The sequence below is a fragment of the Seriola aureovittata genome, chromosome 15 (assembly GCF_021018895.1).
Source record: "Seriola aureovittata isolate HTS-2021-v1 ecotype China chromosome 15, ASM2101889v1, whole genome shotgun sequence".
NCBI lineage: Eukaryota > Metazoa > Chordata > Actinopteri > Carangiformes > Carangidae > Seriola > Seriola aureovittata.
In genome coordinates this window covers 17669519-17682596 of record NC_079378.1, presented here as the reverse complement: position 1 = coordinate 17682596, position 13078 = coordinate 17669519, and the positions used below count along the sequence as shown (strand labels likewise).

The 13078-nt window shown below is 39.7% G+C and overlaps 2 protein-coding genes across 2 annotated transcripts; one reads left to right on the top strand and one right to left on the bottom strand.

The window, feature by feature from the left end:
* Window positions 1–7470, bottom strand: LOC130182858 (uncharacterized). The gene is made up of 2 exons (XM_056398035.1): window positions 6921–7470; window positions 1–4112 (listed from the first exon to the last, which is right to left on the bottom strand). Exon 2 carries the CDS (start codon window positions 4104–4106, stop codon window positions 1803–1805), a length of 2304 nt encoding a protein of 767 aa, XP_056254010.1. The 5' UTR covers window positions 4107–4112; window positions 6921–7470; the 3' UTR covers window positions 1–1802.
* A 153-nt stretch (window positions 7471–7623) lies between these two features.
* Window positions 7624–11757, top strand: chmp1b (charged multivesicular body protein 1B). The gene is made up of 8 exons (XM_056398036.1): window positions 7624–7782; window positions 9291–9388; window positions 9502–9648; window positions 9784–9852; window positions 9933–10040; window positions 10140–10183; window positions 10629–10701; window positions 10975–11757. The coding sequence occupies exons 1-8, from the start codon at window positions 7767–7769 to the stop codon at window positions 11017–11019; spliced, it is 600 nt and encodes a 199-aa protein (XP_056254011.1). The 5' UTR covers window positions 7624–7766; the 3' UTR covers window positions 11020–11757.
* Window positions 11758–13078: the final 1321 nt, after the last annotated feature.

The window sequence follows — 13078 nt, the reverse complement described above, 5'->3', positions numbered from 1 at the left end:
AGCAGTTGTGTTATATTTATTATCACAATAACACAACAATCTGACCAACTAGATATCACAACAGGAATATCTGACATTCTCTACTGGTGAAACAGTTCCTTAACGATACACAACATACCCAGAGTTTCAAGATAGATACATCACTTAAAAGCTGCATAGGGCACTACTGCGCATGGTATTCTAGATGTCTTCAATATGTAATTGGAGATTCACAAGCATGTCTGAAACACCTTATCTACTCAACAACAGCTATGTGCATTTACATTGTGCTTCAGTCTCAGATTTAGTGTGAGCAGCCCACATATCCAAACCTGTGCTTAAATTGTCTTTTTTTAAATACATGTACTGTAGCTATGCATACACAATAAACAAACATACAGGGACAGAGTGCAATAACTGCTGGCTGCATTGTAGACTGCTCAAACAACTCAAATGTGCAGTAACATTTTGGCACAAAGTGGCAGGCAAAATCCGGACAGAACTGACATTCACTACGTCCACTACAACAAACAACTGTCACCATGTAACATATTAACATGTGAACATATTTTATTCAAAATTAATGACACGACAGCCGAGGCTTATTTCATAATGTCATCCGGAGGCGATTCCTTGGGATGTTTCTCTGATGAGGAATACGAAAATTTACAGGACATAAACAGGGAAGTGTGTTTTATGGGTTTCTGTCATTTTTCAGCTTTTCTTTACATTATGTAATCATTTTTTAAATGTTCAAAGAAAAGATTAAAGGCCCCGAAAACATATTTTCACCTTTTTATGATGAGTGATGGGCTCCTACATTAACAGTTATTTTTGTGCCAACGGTTTTTGTCATGAGAGATTTTTGTTGTTGTTGGTTTTTTCTCACTGGTTTGAAGTAGATGGTGTGGTGTTGGAAAAAGGTGATGCCACGTATTTATATGAACAAATCAGAATCAAAATCTGTTTAGAGTTGATGGTTGGTTTTTGCTTCTGTTGCTAGTTAAACAAGAAACAAGAAATAGAGATGGTTTTTTATGAACTTTTCTTCTTCTTTTTTTTTACAAAGTGAAACATGCTTCAGTTGTCCTCACCATCCAAAGTGTTGGAAAAACCCCTAATAGAAGTGAACCTGGGATCTCTTGCTTTTACCTTTGAAATTAGGTGTTTATATTCACAATTACAAAACGTATGACATCATGGAAATATCACAGCAAATTTTGCTCATGTATGTCTGATATCCTATTTCTATACAGTGAATACACAAGTATAGACAGTACTGAATTTTACTCTACAGAGAATGATGGTTCACAAAAAAAGCCATATGGGGGTTTAACCCCTCAGAAACAATTTATCATTATTCAAACTTCAAACACCCAAGCTAAGAATTTTGTTGCCAACAGGTGTTTCAGAAATTATGTTTTTTATGACTTGAGCTTGTAGCTATAGAGAATTATCACATTGCAACATTCTCCTCAACAGGGGAGTGTGACCAGTGCCCTGCCAAAACTGAGCTGAAATGGCAGTAAACAAAGTCCCTACTTCAATTAAATTCTCTCTCTGAGCTCTCTGAAAAAGTGGGCTCCGAGCATTTCTTTCCTTTTCAAAAGTCTTCATCTTGAAAGGGTGACAAGCTTTGCCTCCAGACCCCTTTCAATTCTGACCTTTTATGATCTTTCATGTCCTAAGCAGGAGGGATGTCAAAGCATTAAACAACACTACGCCTGTGGTTGCTTGTTGTTGTTAAAACTTCCATTTGTGCCTCTGCTTGCAGAGCACCATGCTGAAAGCCTACATGCCTCCCTGTGGGCATGTCACTGTAGCTACACCAGGCCAGTCTGCATGTGGACATGTAGAGGGTAGGGGTGGTAGACGAGTGGGGGCTGGCCCTGGGTGATGAAGTAGCTGCTGTAAATCGGCTCCGTCATGTACGGAGCCGGCTGATAGAAGCAGGTAACGTTGGCTGTGTTGGGGATGGCGTTCTGCTCGCCCAGCACCCTCAGAGCCAGGACTGTGATCATATTTAGCGTCTGTCTCCTCTCATGTCCCATCAAGCACACCGTGCTTTCATCTATCACACGTCGCAGGGTCATCAGGTAGTCATACTTGTTTGTCTCCTCGCTGCCAATGAAATGGCACTGCAGGTAGGCCTCGATCTTCCGCTGCTGCTCGCTTACATCAGGAAAGTCAATGAAGAAGCGGGAGCACATGTATCGTTCCAAGGACTTAATCTCTGTCTCGCTGGCTGGCCTGAAGTTCCTCACCAGCAGGTCGCTGTATTTTAGCAGACCGCCCCCTCGAATCTCCTCTGGGTTGTGGGTGCCGATGAGGCGGTGGCGAAGGTGGTGCATCGCCTGCTCAAAGTCTCCGTACATGCACTCTGCTTCAACAGTGATGGTGGGCTCCCCTGCTGCCCCGGTCCATGAGCTTGACCCACAGCTGTTTGGGACAGTGTCTGTCAGGTCATCAACCTGTGGCTGTGTGGCGATGTTCGCTGCACATGTGTGAGTCTCTGAATCAGGGGGCTTCTTTGAGTGTTTTGCCTTAACAGTTTGTTCTCCACTTTCATTTGATCCAGTCCCATCCTGAAGCGCACTGGCTGAACTGTTTGTGGGAACTGTAAGAGCATTTGTACCCTCCAAGTTCTCCAACTTGGTGTCTGGTACATTTGAGCAATGAACTTGAACACTATCCAGTGCAGGAGACTTTGGCTGAAGAGGTTTGGGTATTTCTATGGGTGGAAACAGCTGTGTTGTAAGATCTGACAAATCAGTCAGCAAAGACCATTTTTCAGGCTTACTGATCATCTTTCGTGACATTTTTCTTTGTAATTTTGGTGAGGGGCAATAGTCTGGTACAACGTCCTGTGATGTGCTGCAGGTTTTCTTAGCTGGGGGAGGGAAGGAGAATTCAATATGTGAATCTTGTAGGTCTAATGTATTTTCAGTCTTGCAGATTACAGAGTCTACTTTGAACTGAGTAATTTCTTCACAATGAACTATTTCCTGTGGAGTTGACTTTTCTATATGCGTTACAGACACTGGCTGGGAAGCTTGTGACTCACGTAGCTCTTCATTACTCTGTAGCTTTAAACATGCACGTGTCATCAGCGGATCCCTGATCTCTGTAAATACAGTTTTAGGTGATGAAACTAAAGGATAACCACTTTGAAAATGTTCTTTCTCTTCTCCGGTTTCTTCACATAACTCAAACACAATGTCCTCCTCTGAGTGAACGTCCTCGATGCCATCCGCTTCCTCTTCCTCCTGCTGTAAGTTACTGCTCTCTGGTTCTAATACTTGCTGTGCATTTTGCTTTCCGTCAACATGCTCAGTCTTTGTATGTGGAAGCTCTTTCTCAAGCACAGAAACTGCTTTATCTGGACGCTGACTTTCTCCACCAGTTGCCATTACTGAGTCTTTGTCAACATCCTCTTCAAAATCTTGAGGATTGCTCAAATTAGATTGCTTTTTGCTTTCATCCTCATTGTCGCTTTTAGCCAAATTCCCAGCATTCAATGCCAACTTTCCTCCTTGTTTCCTTTCAGTCTCCCAGTAGGACTCCAGCATGCGATCTAATATTATCTGGAAGGAGTCCACACTGAACTCAAACTGTCTTCGAAGCGAACTAACAAACCTGAGCCCCACAGTTTTTGCTCTGTTGTTAGACAGTGAGATAAGACTCCATCTGTCATGCTCATTGAAAACTTTCACCATCTTTTGCACATATGCTTCCTTCATTGTCAGGCAAGTAATCTTCCGTCTGTTAACTCCACAAGGGAGGAGGTCTCGTAGGCTGCCCAGTACCACCTCCTTAATCACTTGAAAGTCCTCCTGTCTGGGCAGCTCCACTCCAAAAATGATGTCTAAATCGCTATAGCCCAGGCCATTATCCCTCACCAGGACATGGCTGGCAGTCGCACCATTAAGGCGTATATCTTTCACCTGAATGTCTCTTTCAACCAGACGATCCTTCACCACACGTATGATGTCTTTTGCTCTCACCTGCAGTGTGGGAAAATTTCCTCGTCCATGGATCGGGATTACCTCTGTCAACATCTTGTCCAGAGCTTGGACTTGCGCAAGGGTCAAGTTGTGGAATCTCTTCTCCGTTTGGAGCTCCATCATCCTTACCTGTGAAACAGAGGTCTGACATATGTATCACATCATGGCTAATGTTGTAATCTAAAAAAGACTGCTTTTTCTTAGAGTAACATCCACCACCAGCCCCGCCTTTCTGTTCCAGATGCCCTTTACAAATGGCAATGAGTAGAGAAAACACATTTTTCTTTTTTTACACGTTGTCTGCATCATCCCAGCATCTTTTCTACATCCTTATCCTTGAGTATATTTTTCACTAATTTATTTATTTGAAAGTCTAGTCCTTTGAAGACTTGGCATTTGCCATTTTGCACTCCTAAGATATGTAACACTATTTATCAGCTAGATTTGAAATTCAGCATTAAGCATAAAGGGCAGCAACATACTCAAAGTGAGCTCTGAGGACGGAGGACTCATTGATTAACTCATCTGGCGTGTTGCCACAATGTGGCGACAGCATCATAACATATGGTGAAGTCAACGAAATGCCATTTAATAGCTCAAACATAAGGGACCTAATTAAAATTTTCCATGTTGAAATGCACAGATGAAAAGAAGCTACAAGTGTATCTGAAGAATGTAAATTAAAATGTGCTCCCCATTTTGTTTCTTAAACTTGATATTCTACAGATCAATGACATGGCTGTCATAATAACAGATTTTTTTCTTCAACTTATCTAATGAAGAAGACAAATTTGTTGGCTGTGGCTGGTTTAGCTATGAATGAGATGAATGTGCCTACTTTGCAGCTCCTCCCAGGATGCTTTGTGAGGTTTTGTGAGGAACTTTTTTGCTGAGAGTGAGACAATACATTCCAATAGCACTGTGAACGTCATTACTCTCATGCCATTTTGCATTTCGTCAAACAAGATAAACATTCAGCAGTCGCCATGTTGAATTTCTTGATCATCCATGATCATCCACCCATCTGCTAATTATAGGTGACTCCCCTGTGTGTCATTCACTGGCTATCACCTAACAGGGACTACCAGTTTGATAGATCTAAAAGAGGCAAGCTGGACATATCTGTTGATACTGCACCTGTATGTAAGAGCACTCTTCTTCTGAAATAGAAGCACTGAAGTATGTCATGACAAACTAGGCATATAATACTGCGGTTATACACTTGACTCCATAATGTTGCTAACAAACAGCATGCAGTTGATTGATGATGTGTTTATTCCTGCTGTTATAATGTGGCAACACTGTATTTGTAAGAGGGGGAAGAGTACGTCATCATTAATGTACACTGACTCACTCACTACTGAGGAAAATGTCAGATTTTTTGGACCATTGTTTGTAAGCGTTAAAGGATCCTCATATTCTCAGATACAACAGTATGGATAAGGGATCAGTTAAGGATCCTCGGGGTGTTTAGAAAGATGAATGCTCTCATTGTCCCTGAACTCGTTATAAAGTCCTTTTAATTATCTTTTCTTTTTTGCCTTTATGCTTAAGTCAACACTAGCCCATCATGTAAGATATATATACATTTTTAAAAAAGGAGAAGGACATTGAATTTTTCTCATTTCCCACTGGGATTTAGAGAATAGAATCTCACAACCAAAACTACTTCCGGAGAGGAGCTTTACCTTGGACACTTAAGATTACACTATATAGATTGGGAAGTTTAGTTAGCCTACTTTTTGGTTGCACTGCTATTTATTTTTCTGCTGCTCCACCATAATAATATTCAAATCATTTTTCCAGAGGTATGTGAATCCGTGCAATTTTGTAAAGCTTGAAATAAAATATAAATATGCACCAACTTTTAGGTCATCAGATCTATGGTGCTTTAGTTGTATAAAATCAAAGGTGAGTCTTGTTCCATTTTTTTTTTTTTAGATATAGTTTAGATAAAAAATAGTAATATAGTAAATGCTTAAAAAAACCGTATTGTTGCATTTAAATTACTAACTAAAATGGAGCCAGAGTGGCAAAAACTTCATGTAAATACTTTAAATAGTATGTGATAAATGCGTATTGCTGGTTGATTTTATCTGTATTGTTTTCAAAGTAACATGGCCATGTGAGGTACGCCTACTGAAAACAGCACTTGATGATCTGTTGAGTGCAGTTAGTGAACAGCCTACTGCTTCCCCAGCCTGTGTCAGTATTTGGCAGTCACCAGTGTAAATGCTGTCAGTGGGTGGCAGTAACTCGGGCACAGGAAAGCATGGCCCACAGCAGCCTCTAGTGAATCTCACGGGTTACATCAGCTCGGTCCTGCAGCAGGACTGCTCTTCTGCCTCTTGGTTTCTTTATAGATAAGACTATATGAGTCATACAGCCACTGAATGAAGCATCACTCGCTTGCTCTCTTTCCTTGTGTGAAAAAACGACACAAAATGCACCACTTTAGGTGGCGTTTAGTGTCGTGACTTTCAAGAAATGTTTTATCATGAAGCCTGGTCAATGGAATATAGAACAATTACACACTATAATATTCAGCCAATAGATCTGGAGACATACATGTTGATGGGCATTTTTAAAAGCTGCCATGGCCAACACCATTTTGCACAGGCCATTGGTTCTGTAATGTTTCACTACAGCCATTATATCTTGTCCTCTGAACTCAAAATGTTGCTCATTTAGCAACTAACTAAATCACTAGTTAGTTCATAAAGCCCAGATTCTGTATTCCATGGTACAATTATAATCGTGGCAATATATGAATGCAGTTCATAAGTTGACAGCCAGCCTAAGTAAATGAACAGGCTGATATTATGACTGAAACTGTCTTATATACTGGGGGGGAAACAGTACGGTTATCTGCGTTTTGCCAGAATGACACACAATAATACAACAGTCGCGCAATTACAAAAAAGAAAAAAAACTCACCTGGTTTCTGGATAAATAAAAATGGGAAGTAAAGCCAGAGCAGCAACACAAGAAAAATAAATAAACAGTGAGATACCCAACAGGTTTATCCGACCCCGTTGGAGAGGTTGATGCTGAAGTTAACGCGGACAGTTTCCTCTCAGCACAGAAGCACTGTTTCCATGGCAATCAGGCGTCACGAAATTTACGGTAAATCACGACGCTCAGTCTCTCTCTAAATACCCAGCGACGGTCACTCAAGTTTTAAATAACATTGTATGTATGTCATCCAAACAGTTGGATAAAGTTTGACTTTTATTGGTGGAGCACACCGACATGTCATGCTGAACTACCGGCGTGCCACCGCACTGCCGAGATGCTGTTGCGGGGTGAACATCACATCAGACGGAGTGAGTCATCCTCTCTCCCCGCCGTGATCCACACCGTAAATCTAATCATCAATCAGCCGCTTTCACCGCCCACCACTCTGCCTGCTAAGACACCACATCCACTTTTATCTGCCTGTATCCACTTACACATAAACAACAACGCAAACGCACCGATAAAAACGTTAGCAGTGCCGTGTTATAGTGTTAACGGTTAGTTTTTTTTTTCTTCTCTTCATTCACATTTTGCTAGGGGGAGGGTGGCAGCTCCCTCGTGACGTCGAATGGAATACCGCCACCACGTGACAATGACGTTGTTCATATTTTGGTAAGACATCAGGAAGTGCGAGTGAAGGCGAAGACCGAAACCCAAAAGGCTGAAGTTTCACTGAAAACTTTAGCTTTATTTAACTGTCTTTTTGTGGACTGTCCGTAAGGATTCGACCGAGTAACTGTTGGATTCACCAGGAGCAAACTGAAGATGCCGAGCATGGAAAGTATCCTTTTAAAACAGTCATGAGAAGGGGAGGTGAGACTGTGGTGTAATGTCAATACGAAGGCTCAGAGAGCAACCACAGCGCGGTAGTTTATGTCGAGGCTGGAGAGATTTATGTGTGTCAGACACATAATACAATACTTAATAGGTTACATATCCACCAAAGGCACAGGAGTTGCATTATTGAATAACCTGGACACGTTTTAGTCAATTCCAGGCGTCGTTAAATAGGAGAGAGACGGGCTGAGGGCCTGGGAACCGTCGTTTGTAATGGCTGGAAATACCCAACACCTGAGACAGGGTAATACACACTGTAACCTCGCAGTCAGGGTGTTGTTTAATACTCTAAATAATAAAGGCAAGAACTGATTTGTTTTTTATCTGGTAGTCCTATCATGACTGTCTTTGATTTGACACACATGAAGGTTTCACAGGAACCGCAAAACATAGTCAAAGGGAAACTCCAATAAAACCAGTTACATAACCTTTATTCGTCACTGCAGGTATTTCATGTCGTAAATTATAGCTATTTTTGAAGCCAATATTGAAATTAATAATTGGGAGTTTAAAGTTAAAAAATTGGGAGTTTTGGGAGGGTTTTTTGTTGTTTTTGTTAGTCTAGTCTAGTCTATTACTCTAGCTCTACTTTAAACCTGTTATGGTAAGAACGTAACAGGAACGTAGACCCAAGGTTGGATTAATAAATTGAAGCAGACAGTTGTCCTAGACTCCTACACTCTTGGGGCGCCTAGAAAGCTCCAGATTTAATATGGAAGATATTTTCTGGTAATTTTAATTAATTACAAATTTGTAGGGATGCTTCACCATGCTTCACCGATCCACCTGATACTGATTCAGATACCTGAACTCAAGGTTATGATATGAGACCAGTGCTCTCTTTCAGCTAAATTCACAATCTTTATACCTCATAGAGCACAATATTTTTTATGCACATTAAACATGACAGAATGTAACTGATGGCAGAAACATGGAATATTATAATGACATTGACAGAGAAACTGTTTTAATTTGAATTGGTCACATCATGTCTGATCCATCCACTTTATTTGATCAGCATTGCTGCCAAAAACAGTGTTTTGGATCCGATTTCAGAGGATAGCCATCTTACAGATTAGTGCAACGCTGCAAATTTGTCTAGTAATATGGTATGGACCACTCAAATAGAGTATAAACTGAAGTGATAGGGCATTAGGGTAACTTAATACTAAAAAAATGCTGCTTAAACAAGTTACCACAAACTAATTACTAAATGATGCATACACAGCTAATTTTTGTAGTATGGTCTTAACCAAACACATTTCGAGCAGTTCTTACAGGATTTGAGTTGAGAAAACTAAGAGAACCACCACCATCTTCTCATGCCATGCTCACACAAAACAGTTATATTATATTTAAATTATATTCAAAGTTAAACACAGTTATTGAAGTGGTCATCCAAGGTTGCTTGTTTTTGTTTGGACTTTGTTCTTCTTTAACCTCACATTTCAGAAAATCTATTCAATTTAAAATTTGCTGCCAAAGAACTCCAAAGAAACTCCAAGAAATGTGACAAAGAGGAAAAAATAGAGAAGGCTAAAGTCAAGAAAGTAAGTTCCACTTTTGAAGCCAGTCATCAAGATAACACATTATGGGGGGCCTTGTGACTGGTGTTGGCTGCATAAGATTTTACTGAAGCACTTTTTGTGTGTGTCGTCTCTAGGCCATCCAGAAGGGGAATATGGAAGTGGCCAGGATCCATGCAGAGAACGCCATCAGACAGAAGAACCAGTCTGTGAACTTCCTGAGGATGAGCGCTCGGGTAGATGCGGTGGCAGCAAGGGTCCAAACTGCAGTTACAATGAACCAGGTATATTGAAAACAGGGTCACTGCAAACTGTTGTAAGCCTAGAAAAATCTGTTACAGGCTGAAGATTAGCATTTCAGACTAAAGAAAGCTTGTTTTTTTTAATTTCTGTTTTAATGATGGTGTTTCTTTTCACAGGTCACAAAATCTATGGCTGGAGTGGTGAAAGGCATGGATGCCACTCTGAAGAGTATGAATCTGGAAAAGGTAGAGTGTTATTTACACATGAAAATAATATTGTCTTTTCTCTTTGAGTTATCAAACAATTCATTAACCTTTTTTTCCAGATTTCAGGTCTCATGGACAAATTTGAACACCAGTTTGAAACTCTGGATGTTCAGACGGCCCAAATGGAGGACACCATGAGCAGCACAACAACACTCACGACACCACAGGTACGTCTTGGATCTACTCTCATAATATTTCTTGTTGTCTGACAGTGATTTAAACACAAAGGCATTCACTGTATATCTAATGGCGAATGTGTTTTTCAGAATCAAGTGGAGTCACTACTGCATGAAATGGCAGATGAAGCAGGGTAAACTTTTCATTTTTTTTCTAAGTATTGTTTGTGAAATAATGTTAGTTCACTTATATTCCTAACACTAACATGCCTAACTAGCACTTACTATGCACTTTCAGTGCACTTCTTTACATGATCTCCTTGCACTTATTGAATAAATGTAACACCCAGTACTTACACCAAGGCCTCCTACTGCACTGAAGGTTTAGTGTTGTCCCTCACTTTTATGTCACTTTGGATAAAAGCATCTGCCAAATGAGTGAATATAAATGCATTTACACAGGGAATGCATTCACAGAGTACAGGCATAGATCAAAGTGTATATTGTGGTATATTTCAAAGAATTTCATAGACATATAAGGATTGATTTAGACAGCGTTACTCAGTATAGTATAAGCAACAACACTGTGTCTGTAGTCTGAAAGTAAGTTTTAAATGTTGCTGTGTGCATTATATTTAGACTTGACCTGAACATGGAGCTCCCTCAGGGACAGACAGGATCAGTGGGTACCAGCGTGGCCTCTGCAGAACAGGTACACTTGCTTTTCACAACATCTTTGTTTTACAGTCAGGTAACATTTGGCACAGATAACCTTAAGTACATAAAAACCTCACCACTGTTCCTGCTACATGAGCCTGATTACTTATAAAAAGTGTAAATTATAGGTTTAGTGAAAAAGACACAGGTTTTTGTGTGATTCCAGAAAAGAGATTTAAACTGTATTTGTTGATGAAACGTGTTCTCCAAATAACCCATGTACATCCTCCTCACCTATACCCCTCTCTTTGCTCTCTCTTATCCAAAGGATGAACTCTCTCAAAGGCTCGCCAAACTCAGAGATCAAATGTAAAGGACGGCGGTCATCCTTTACATTGGAGTATTTCAGGTGGACTAGCGCCATAATGCAGAGCGCAAAAAACACCTGTACACTACCTGAATATAACTCCCAAACACCTTTTGATTTACATCATGTCCTCTCCTCTCTTTACATCTCATGTGTCTCTCTTGAGGAGCTACTGTATCATTGTTTTTTGTTTTTTTGCCCTTGTTGGTTCTGTATTGATGATATACTCACAGCAATTACAATTATTCTTTGGACACCTTACACTAACAAAACTGCTGGGTATGGAAAATGTATGTATTTCTTAAGCATATATAATTATCAATAAAGAAGATCCAATTTAGCTTTATTTTTAATTATGCACACTTAAGAAGACCACACATTAAAATAATTTGGATTGCAGAAATTATTACCCTGTATATTATTTATAAACCAATTTCATATACTTACGGTGTTTGAGCTTAAGGCTTTGGATGATAGAATTCAGTTTTTGCGTGATTGCAGAAAACATATATGCATTTACTCTTCCTGGTATCAGAGTGTGAAAGACCTTCCCCCATACTGGTGATAGACTTCTTGAGTTGTTTTGTTGTATTTTACTTCTGACAAATATTTTAAGAAGATAGTGGATGATTAGCCCATATGTTTGTCTGGTCATCTTAAATGTTTTCACTGATTGTTTGGGAAGGGGTTACAGTTTGGAGATTAGATACAGAAAATAAACAATAAAATTTTATAATACTTTTATCTCTTTGCCTTTTCAATTAATGTATCCTTTTCAGTAATTCCATATAAACATTTGTTCTGTCTGTTGTGAAATGTCTATTTTCTAAACACAAATTCACATAATGTATATCCTCGGCTCTATGACATCTCAGCAATTGCAGTGTGTTTTTCTGTTGTAGTATGGGCACATAAAACTGTCTGAGTGAAAAGGAGATGAAAGGTGTCATTAATCAACATTATGTAGGTACCAACATTTCTAGGTAAAAAAAAAAAATACTTAGACCCCAACAGCTGAGATTAAAAGTGCAGTCAGTATTGACTATTCATATCCTGTCTGAAATTTGATGCAAATACCTAAATATGTAATATGTTCTCTCCTTGCCTCAGTGTGAGATTTCCAAATGCAGATTATTTCTGACCACATCATTGCCAGTGATATATCGCATTTTCTCCTTAACCCAAAGGAGACAAGTGGTCCAAATTGACTGCTCCCTCTCTCTATCCCTGTCTCCTGCTCTCTCTCTCTTACTTCAAAACAATCTTGAATTTTCTGCTCCACTGCATGCAGATGAAATCAGAGCTAATGCATCACTGTGGGCTTTAAGACATGCATTTCTATTCAAGAAAAACACCTCAGACTTCTCTTCGTCTGGATCATATTTACTGAGAGAGATGTCATTTGCATGAGCTGCAGGGCAATGAGAATGCTGTTGTCAAAGCCGGTTATTCAAGTATTTCATGATTACGGGAGTTATGCATTAATAAGCAGACTTTCTATAATGAAGGACAGCCCTAGTAAACTGTATAGATAAAGTAGGTGAAATGTTTGCAAGTATGCAAAATCTTGCAGTGTTGATGAACTAGTGCACATCATTTATTTCTCTGGTCTCTTCCTTTGACAGAATATTGCTCAAACAGCACATTTTGCTCGTAAGATGTAATCATACCATGTGCACAGAACCACATGTAAATGAGGGTGCAAAGTCCATGGTTGTCTTAGTGTACAGTGAAGCCTTGCTGCTGCTGATCTGAATATTAACTGGTCCTATACAACTAACACTTTTTATTTTATTAATTTAATTTAATTTACGTGTTCATTCATTCTCTCGTGATCACAGTAAGAAATGAAAACTCAACATTCGTGAGTTGGAAAAATACAGAGGTATGCTGTCACAACAATCAATATATTGCAATATATACTAACCCTCGTGGAAGTGTTATCCACCGCATTTTGTGGGGTGCGCAGAATATTTTATTTTGAAAGTGTTTTCCGGACGTGGTAGTCACAGTGTGACGTTGGTGTTGACGATGTAGTGAGTTAATATGTAATCATGACTGCTCA

What these genes read in the sequence shown, in the direction of transcription:
- LOC130182858 (XM_056398035.1), bottom strand. Translation starts at nt 4,106, where the DNA reads ATGATGGAGCTCCAAACGGAGAAGAGATTCCACAACTTGACCCTTGCG.
- chmp1b (XM_056398036.1), top strand. An exon ending in CTGCAGTTACAATGAACCAG is followed by an intron (nt 9,649 to 9,783) that starts GTATATTGAAAA and finishes TTCTTTTCACAG; the next exon opens with GTCACAAAATCTATGGCTGG. An exon ending in AGAGTATGAATCTGGAAAAG is followed by an intron (nt 9,853 to 9,932) that starts GTAGAGTGTTAT and finishes CTTTTTTTCCAG; the next exon opens with ATTTCAGGTCTCATGGACAA.